General features: G+C 48.7%; 1 protein-coding gene across 1 annotated transcript; it reads right to left on the bottom strand.

Moving 5' to 3' along the window:
- Positions 1–16: 16 nt before the first annotated feature.
- Positions 17–5753, bottom strand: LOC129684601 (cytochrome P450 2A3-like). The gene is made up of 7 exons (XM_055617811.1): positions 5536–5753; positions 5107–5269; positions 4294–4443; positions 3876–4036; positions 2410–2586; positions 774–915; positions 17–337 (listed from the first exon to the last, which is right to left on the bottom strand). The coding sequence occupies exons 1-7, from the start codon at positions 5713–5715 to the stop codon at positions 78–80; spliced, it is 1233 nt and encodes a 410-aa protein (XP_055473786.1). The 5' UTR covers positions 5716–5753; the 3' UTR covers positions 17–77.
- Between the last annotated feature and the right edge of the window lie 3659 nt (positions 5754–9412).

The raw sequence follows: 9412 nt of genomic DNA, 5'->3' as shown, positions 1-9412 counted from the left end.
GAAACTCTGGAGAGAAAGCCAAGATATAAGAGTCTCTAAGTAGGAGGGGAGAGGTGTGTGGTGGCAGCGAAAGCCAGTCACTGAGAAAGGAAGAGAGGGGCGAGGAGGAGGTTCTGGAGGTCCAAGAAGAGCGCTGGGTGAGTCACCACCTTGGGGAGGAGGAAATCCCGGAACTTGGTGTCCTTTGTGACCCTGCGTGCCAGGCCCATGGGGATCATGTCTCCCCATCTCTGAATCTCATGGATGACAGCCTCGGTGTAGGGCATCTTCAGGCGGTCCTCATACTTGGGCTGCCTGTTCCTGCCAATCACTCGGTCAATCTCCTCATGGACCTTGGCTGAGAAGAAGAAGGATACATTTAGAGGTGTACAAGAACCTCATAGTAGGGGTGAGAGTTCAAAAACATGAAGGCAAATGGAGGCCATGAAACAGTGTGTGACATTGTCAATCATTTTCACTACATACAAGCCATGGACTTTGTTGGAGGAGCTTCCTGTTAACAGGGTCATACCAGAATTACATGGAAGTTGAAAGAAAGTAGATTTAAGGAAGCAATGGGGGGCGGGGAGGGCAGGGAAGTGGCTTTTTTGAAGTTCAGCTTGCAACATAACAGTTGGTTGAACAACTAGAGACTGGTGCCCACCAGCCATGTCTCTGACTCTACAGAGCCAGTTATCTAAGTGTTTGGTTTCTTGAGAGAAGTAGGGAACGCTGTGGCAGATGAGAGTTGAGATTCTACCCCACCAGCCACTTCCTGTCCCTTGCAGCCTTACCCGCAACATCCGGGTGCTTCATGAGCAACAGAAAGCCGTATCGCAGGGTTGTGCTGACTGTCTCTGTGCCCGCGAAAAAGATGTTCAGTGTGGTCAGCACCAGGTTTTTCATGTAAAACTCTGTATTGGGGTTCTTCTTCTCCTGCAGGGGGTGGGAAGTATTCAAGGCTGATCCACTCCTTACACCTTGGTGCCCTTGTAGCTCTGCTCCCCACCTTGAATTCACTTTCCCTTGGTCCAGAGCTAAGATAGGAAGGTGAATCCTGGCTATGTCAACTTCTGTCCAGTTCCAGACCTTTGGATGGGCTCCAGTGCCCTAAACACCCTTCTGCCATTTATGATTCAGTCCACTCTTCTTCAATGACCAGCTTATCTGCTAGTTTTTAAAAGGTAGAAACACTTAGGAAAAAAAGGCTAGAGAAAGACTCTAGAAACAATGACAGAGACATCATACTAGTGTAAGTCAGTGAAAACTAGAGACCGTTTTTGTGAGACAGTCACAGATTTTTAAGAATTATTTTTACATGTGTAAGTGTTTTGTCTGCATCTATGTCAGAGCGCTATGTGTGTTCAGCTACAGAAGCCAGAAGAGGGAGTCAGATCTACTGAGACTAGAATTGCATGGTTGTGAGCTGCTGCGTGTGTGCTTCATTTGAACCCCTATAAGGGGAGAAGAGCCCTGTACTCTTAACTACTGAGCCATCTCTCTAGCCCGTAGACAATGAATTTTAGGTAAAAGGTTTCTATTTCTTAATTATAAACCTTAATATTTCCTAGAGGAATCTCATCCCTCAATTCTTTGCATGTCAGACTACGTAAAGTTCTGTCTCAGCCTTCAAAAAGCAGACTCAGGAGGACCACCACAGGCTTGAGAGTGGCCTGGCCTATACAGCAAGTTTCAGGTCAGGACAGAGTGCAGAGAATCTTATCAAAGAAGGGGGAGATAGGAAGACCTGGAGGTCACAGGAGCTCCACAAGGAGAGCAACTGAACCAAAAAATCTGGGCACAGAGTTTTTTTCTGACATGATACTCCAACCAAAGACCATGCATGGAGATAACCTAGAATCCCTGCACAGATGTAGCCCATGGAAGCTCAGTCTCTAAGTCGGTTTCCAAGTAAAGGGAACAGGTACTGTCTGTGACATGAACTCAGTGGCCTGCTCTTTGATCATCTCCCCCCCTGGGGGGTCAGCCTTACCAGGTCACAGAGTAAGCAATGCAGCCAGTTTTGATGAGGCCTGATGGGCTAGGGAAGAGGACCTCCCCTATCAGTGGACTGTGGGAAGGGCATAGGAGGATAAGAGGAAGGGAGAGTAGGATTGGGAGGTGATTAAGGAGGGGGCTACAGCTGGGTTGCTTGTTTTGTAAAAGCTCCTTGTTTGTAAAACAGCAGCCATGAGTGGGTATCACTGACCTGTTAACACAGTGCCTGGCACACAGCAGCCCCATATATTGCCTAGTACCCCAGTTTGTCTATCCTCCTGAGAATGAGGGCAGAGCAGCTGGAACAGTGAGGCTGAATGGTATGTGAGCATTGTAATGGAGGGGGCTGTGTGGTCCACTGTACCTGCCCCAAGTCCGAGTCCAGCCTGCCTGACTTTACCTCTCCCCGTGCTCCCTAGCTCCTGGGTTCACCTCTAGCATGCGGATGAGGAAGGAGTCAATGAAGTTCCGGGGGGAATTGGGATCCAGGGTGCGCTGGTTCTGCTCCACCTTCTTGGTTATGAAGTCTTCCAGCCCCTGCAGCTCCTTAAAGGCCTGCTGCTGTGGCCCTGGCAGGTGCTTCATCACGGAAGAAAACATCTCATAGAGCTGAGGGTGGGAAGTGAAAAAAGAACCCAGAAAGGCTGTCACTGGACCAAACCCAGCAGCTGTGGTGTCTGTCTTAAGGCAAGGGGCATTTGTGTCAGCTGTCTGTCCAGAGACTTAGACATAGCTCTCTTACAGATTAAGTGTGAGGGCTTGCTCTTGAAGATTTCAAGTGACATGGACTTGGGGACACATGCAGGTTTGGGGTTTCTGAATGCTACCTAGGTTGGAGTTACATCTGTAGATGTTTTAGCTTTTGGGTGACCTCAGCTGGAGGCAGCTGTTCATTATTAATGGACTTTGGACTGGTGAGTTCTAAGAGGCTTTCCAACATTAAACCAGTGCTGGGTAGTCACAACAGCTAAATTATGCAATCCAACTAGGTGTCCAGAAACAGGGTGTCATATATATTCATATATATATGCTGAATTGTTTTTCAGCCCTTAAAAACAAAGTTATGGCATTTTCAGAAAAATGGGTACAACTGGAAAGCACCATATTTAGGGAATTTAACCAGCACAGAGAGAGAACTCACACATGCGTTCTTTCATCTGTGGTGCTGATGTGTTAAATCAGGTGTGTATGTATGTATGCATGTATTTGTCAATTAGAAGTAGAAGTAAAACTGCCTCGGGGACAAAGAGGACTAACAGGCAGAGAGGGCAAGAGAAAAGGCAAGGTAGGGAGGTATGCGGTGAAGAGGCTTAATACATTACAATATGTGCTTGTCCAAGACATTAAAATAAATGCTATTTTAAGTAGTGCTGATATTCACAGGGTTGCCTGCCTTGTTATTCAAACGGCTTCGCAGATGGCCATACTTAGGTGCGTGAATGAGCTGTGTAGGAAGACCCTTACTTGGGTGTTTGGGGGGGGCATTCTATGTAAACAGTTTGGTTAGAGGTGCAGGTGTTTGGGTATTTTCGTGGCTGAGTGTCACTCATCTGCATAGTCCAGTGGATGGAGAGAGCTGAGTGGCATGTGTGTGAGAGAGAGAGACAAAAGGACAGAGAGACAGACGCACGGAGAGAGACAGTGAGACAGATATACACAGAGACAGAGAGACACTCACTTAGATAGAGAGAGACACAGAGAGAAGCACACAGAGAGGCACACAGGTAGACAGACTGCCACCAGCTGATTTCATGCACAGCTGTTGACTGTGCATTGACATCAGTTCTGGCGCTAACTGCTAGGCCAGCTTGAAGACACTGCTTGAGCAGGCTGGTAGTTTGGGAATAGGCTAACAGCCGGACTTGGGGGCAAATTAGGGCACGGATAAGGCTGGGTACCTGCCCCATGGACGTGGCTGTGAACTGGAAGCTCCCCAGCATCATCCGCAGCAGTGACAAGAACTCTTTGTCCTCATAGTCGAATCGGTCCCCAAAGACAATGGAGCTAATGACATTGGAGACTGTTCGGCTCAGATAGAAGGTGGGGTCAATGGTAGCCCCTGCAGGTGAGGACGAGGAAGAAGAGGGAGACATTGGAAATGGGGGGGGGGCAAGAACATCACCGTGTGATAGCATCAGATGCTTTAATCACAGAATTCAAAAAGGCACTGACTGCAGCACTGAGCCAAAACCCAGACCCCACGCCACAGCGGGGGTCCAGGACACTTACTCCCCCGCCTGGTTCCCATCCTGGGACATGATGCTGCTTTCCCGAGGCTGTCTTCCCCTTGGTGAGAACTTGAGGTGGTCAGCTTACCGTTTGTCTTCAGGAATGCCTCGTGGAGAAAGCCCGCCTCCTCTTGGATGCGATCCTCGATGCCACCCTTGCCCACAACGAAGTCCCGAAGGGTAGCGATGGAGAAGCGCCTCAGCTGCTTGGCTCGCTCCCCACTACTAAAGGCTACTCCTGGGCAAGTGAGAAGGGAACCAGGAGACATCAGAGAAGAGAGGCGTGGCTATCCACTGACCACCCGAGCACTGGCTCCGAAGAGGAGAGCCAGACGGAGCAAGATGCACAGGGATTGCTGGAAATGCTCATGCAGAACACAAGAAGGCACCATGAAACTACGTTATGGGACAGTAAGAAGAGGGAGGACAGATGCAAAAGACAGTGACAGAGAAACAGGGCAGAGGCTGGAGACTGTGGAGACCTGGGGGTGGATACAGTTATGAAAGATGCATGGCTGAGCTAGAAAAGAGAGGGAAATAAGGAGAGAGAACTTGGGAACACATGTTCTGTGATGTCTGGCAGTGGAAGCTGAAAGTGGGGAGAGGACAGAAAGCATCCTGCCTGTTCACAGAAGCTGAGAATGACCAGGCTGGGTTGGGAGGAAGCTTTGGCTCAGGTTACAGGACCAGGATTCAGACAGAGGAATCCCAAAGTTGCAAGAGGAGGCCTAGTGGTTGCTGTGGGAATTGGGATACAGGCAGAGAGTCAAGCCTCAGACATGACCCAGCAGGAGGCAGTGATGCCCTGGAGAAGACAGCCTGGAGGAGGTGGAAGAGAGAAGGATGGGAAATGGATGCCCTCAAGTGTCCCCTGCTACAGTCCCCATCTGGGTCCCCTCACCATAGCCTTTGAAGAGCCAGTCAAAGGTGGCCTGCTCGCCCCGCCCACTGAATTCCTCAGCTTGGTCCACTAGAGCCTCCTTGACTGCCTCCTGCCCACAGAGCACCACGATTCTGCGAGGCCCCAGGTGGATGGTGAACACAGGACCATAGCGTTCGCTGATCTGATGGAGATAGGTGAGAGGGTTAGAGGGGGTGGCCAAAACCTTGATGCTGCCTGGAATTTATTCCTCTAGAGTTTGAACCACTATCAGACTGGCTGTCCCAAGATGTGATGCCACATGTCTGGGAACTGGTTAATTCTTTACAATTCCTCTGGCCTAAAATTACACTCCCTCCTGGTCAATACCCTACCACAAAGCTGCAATAAATATTGGGCATCCCTCCCAGCCTGCCTGTGTTCTACCCCTCTGCATGCCCAGCACAGCACCTTCATGAGGGAGTCATACATCTGCTCCGTGTTCAGCTGAAGGTAGTTTCCAATGAAGGGAAGTGGCGTGGGTCCCGGAGGCAGCTTCCCTGCCAGCTTCCTCTGCTTCCAGACAGACATTAAAACCATGACGCTGAGAAAGACCACCACAGTCACCAGGAGCAGTCCAGAGGCCAGCATGGTTGCAATGAGGGCGACAGACAGGCAGTGGTGGCTGAACTAGCTTGCTTTTATTCATCCTGAGTTAGAAGGCTGACCTTTGGTGCTGATTATGCAATTGTCTCAATTCACCTCCAGACTGGCCCCCTCAACCCCCATCATGCACCTAGGTTGGGATATAGCCAACAATAAAAGAGGAGGAGGGCCCGAGAGAGATTAAGAGGGAGTAGACTGAATTTGAGACCTTTAAGCAGGAAGTGCTCCAGGGCTATTTGTTACAGAGGACAGTAGAAAGAAGCCAGATCTGAATCCTCCATAACATTTATGTTACCAATCCATCAGAGCCTTGGGTGTGGGTTCCTTTGAGAGAAGAATCTTGTGATTCATTGGCTGGAAGTTTGATGAATGCCTATGAATTTAAAGGTCCATTTTTCTTTCTTGTTTGAGGTAAGATCTCAGTATGTAGTCCTGCCTGGCCTGGAGCTCAGAATGTAGACCAGGGAGATCCACCTGTCTCTGCCTCCTGAGGCCTGCACCACTACCCCAGACACTGGGGAAGTCTTGCAATGAAAATGGTCCTGAACCTAAGGAACTGGGAAGGAGAGACCCCAGGGGTAATGGGTGGTGGCTCTTGGGGTAAGAATGACTGGGGAGTACCCTGGAGAAGAACACTGAAATCCCAGGAGGGTCTTGGAGTCAACACCTGTCCCCAGGTCTGGATATGCCTTGGGTTTGGCCCGTGCTATCTCCTGATGCTCAGAACACGTGGAGAAGTCTAGGATGGAGGGCCTGTCTAGGTCCTGAGAAATGATAACAACTCCAATAGGTAGAAAAGTTCTAATTTACTCAGTCCCACTGTATTCCTTTCCAGATCTGTGGAAAGGCCCACAGGGTTACTGGCTTCATTGCTGCTGTTGCTTACAATGTCTCCTATTTACATCTGAACTCACTGAGAATGGCACACAGAGAGTGGCGTGGGGCCACATATGTGAAAATCCTGCAAGCCGAAAGCTATCACATTCTACCTTTTCAGCTTTCCCTCTCTAGACTTCTTTCCCCACCAGAGGAAAGAGAGCACTGAGGAAAATAAAGGTCATATTTGTGGGCGTGGTAAGTGAGCTGATGCCTGGATTGCAGAATTAGGAAATCAAGGTGAAGAGATTTAGGTACACGTTCAGCACATGTAACCTTGGGATGCTAAGAGTGGGCACGGAGAAGCGAAGAGGAAACCTAGTGTCTCCCACACTGAATTCTTCCTTAACAACCACGACAGGTGCCTTTTCATGAACCTGTGTCCCAGGAAGGTTACCTTTATATCATCGGTGTCATTTCAGTAATTATGGAGTTGGTGCATCATTGCCCTCACTGAGCTTACCCACAGTTATTAAGGAGCCGGATTTGACTCTCTTTCCTCTTCATGGCCTGGCCCAGCTCACTGTGGGATCCCCCTGGGTGTTGAGATTAGGATCAGTGTCAAGTAGACTCAGGAGGGAGGAGGAAGAAGTTAGCACTGAGATTGCCCCTAAGCCAGCAGTAAGGTGAGATAGAAGTTAGCATGGAACTTGACACCGGGAGGATATTAATAGACTCATTAATATAAGATAAGAGAGACCTTGAGAGTGAAAACAGATGGTTCTTGGATTTGCCTGTGGACTTGGTTCCAGCAGATTCTGACATGAACACTAGGTACTAGCTGAGGTTGGTCTCAGCTAGATCCTCAAAGGAGCGGTAGGGGGACACTGGCAAGCTTTGATGGATGGACCGTTCATGGTGGTGCCCTAGCTTTAGGCAGGTAATGATGGGTGAGCTTGGAACACCAATGACTGGCATTTTGCTTATCTCTTTCTATGCTGGATTTGGAGACCTGATGGGGAGGAAACAGGGCAGAGAAAGAAGCAGAAAGACAAGTTGTTTGTTGATTTTGGAGGAGGAAGAGGCAGGGAATGGGATTAGCTTGGGCTTGGCAGGTCGCAACCCTTCTTATTACCAACCTGCACCTGTGCTAGACCTGGGCTCCCACTTCTCCTCTTCCCTTGTTTCCATGGGAACAAGAGTAATTTGGAGACTCTGTTTCTCAGTGAAGTTGGCACTCAGAAGGGCCCTGATTGCTCAGGCAGGCTCTCATGATCTGTACAGGGTGTCAGACTGGGAGTGTCAGAATGAGAACAGAGCTTGGAGAGCTCAATAGAGATCAAATGTACTTGTCCTTATTGATTTCTGCGGGAACATGAATGCCAGGGCAGAAACTGAAGTTACGTGGGAGAGACACAGGAACACAAATGAGGGATCAGTACTCACAGGCACCTGGAAGAGACATGTGCAAGGGCAGTGTCTCAGGACAGGCTTCCAGAGTGAGTTAGTGGGGGACTCAGAAACTCTGTTTGACCACTTCTGTTTCCCCTCTTGGCTGAGTGACTAAGAGCATAGTCAAAGCATAGAATGTAACCCTAAGTTGGGTAGACTCCAATCCCGGGAGCATTTCTATCAGTCTCCCTGAGAGCCTCTTTGTTGGCTGCCTCAAGGAGCTGACCTCATGGACAAACTGAGTGACAGGGACCCAAGGACTGACTGCATCTACCTCTTGGTCATGATGTGTGAGTTAATGCATAAAGCCAATAAATATCAAGTATTTTTTTCATTTGTTGTTATCATATCTTATTCTTCTATAAGAAAAAAGGAGATAGGTTAATGGTATCTAAACTTCAATCTGCCTTTTGCATCCTCTGGTTTTCAATGTAGCAAAGAGGTTCCAGCACGGGGTAAGACCAGAGATGTGTGTTCTCCCAGCACCTTCCAGTACTATGAAAGCTATTCGTTAAGGAGACAACTTCCTGGTCAGTTCAAGATTGGTCTCTCTATGTCCTGCACTCAAAGCATGTGGTGTCTTCAACAGTAGGGTCCTAACCATCTAGTTATGGTGGAGAGCAATGGCAATTGCAATGGCCTGTCTCGTTGGGAGCACCTCCATGACCACCCCAAAGAAGAAGGTATCTGAGAAACATCTCTCCCCCATGCTTCTTTAGCAGAGCTAAGCATTAGTGCTCTTCCACCCCCATAGCTGCGAATAGGGAGTTTAGCCTAGGGGCCTGGTGCTCTCTTGGGCAATCCCTGAGGACGCATGGATTTGCATTAGATGTTCAGGTTGCTCTGGATGGAGCTTAAGTCTGCAAAGGACTTTGCCTTGAAGTCTATAGTCCCTCATCTTAGAGTACCTACTCATAGTTTTCTTTTTTCTTCCCAGAGAGTCACTGTTGTCCCCAAGAGTCCTTTATATTTATGGGTGTCTTCATGTTGCTTCATTTTGGTTGGCCAGTTATGACAGCTACCTCTGTCTGTCTTAGCTTTGTTTGGACATCTTTCTGCATGTATCATTCTGGGTACACTTTTGGGGTCTCTGGAAATGCATGTTGCAACATGTCTGTGTTATTTACCTTTCTTTTACTGTGATAAAGCACCAAGGCCAAGACAGCATAGAGAAGAGTTTATCTGGTTTACTGTTCCGGGAATAATAGTCTGTTGTGTTGGGGAACACGGTAAGCCAGCAGCTGGGCTCTTGCTCTTGAGTGGGCACAAAGCAGAGAGAGCAAAGTGGAAGTGGTGTGAGGTCTTTTAATCTCACATACTTCCTCTAGCAAGGCTGGACCACATAAACCTCTTCAAACAGTGTCACCAAGCAGAGGCTAAGCATTCACCTGCCAGAGACTTCGGAGGGCAGCTC

Source organism: Psammomys obesus, unplaced genomic scaffold, assembly GCF_907164565.1.
Source record: "Psammomys obesus unplaced genomic scaffold, mPsaObe1.curated_primary_1811, whole genome shotgun sequence".
Classification (NCBI taxonomy): domain Eukaryota; kingdom Metazoa; phylum Chordata; class Mammalia; order Rodentia; family Muridae; genus Psammomys; species Psammomys obesus.
Note: the sequence above shows the minus strand (reverse complement) of the source record. Positions and strands in the feature narration are given on the sequence as shown.

Excerpts from the sequence above, each read along its gene's own strand:
- LOC129684601 (XM_055617811.1), bottom strand. The coding sequence starts at position 5,715 with ATGCTGGCCTCTGGACTGCTCCTGGTGACTGTGGTGGTCTTTCTCAGC. Across the intron at positions 4,037-4,293 it reads GGCATTCCTGAAGACAAACG|GGGCTACCATTGACCCCACC; the intron begins GTAAGCTGACCA and ends CCTCACCTGCAG. Across the intron at positions 2,587-3,875 it reads CAGCCACGTCCATGGGGCAG|CTCTATGAGATGTTTTCTTC; the intron begins GTACCCAGCCTT and ends TCCCACCCTCAG.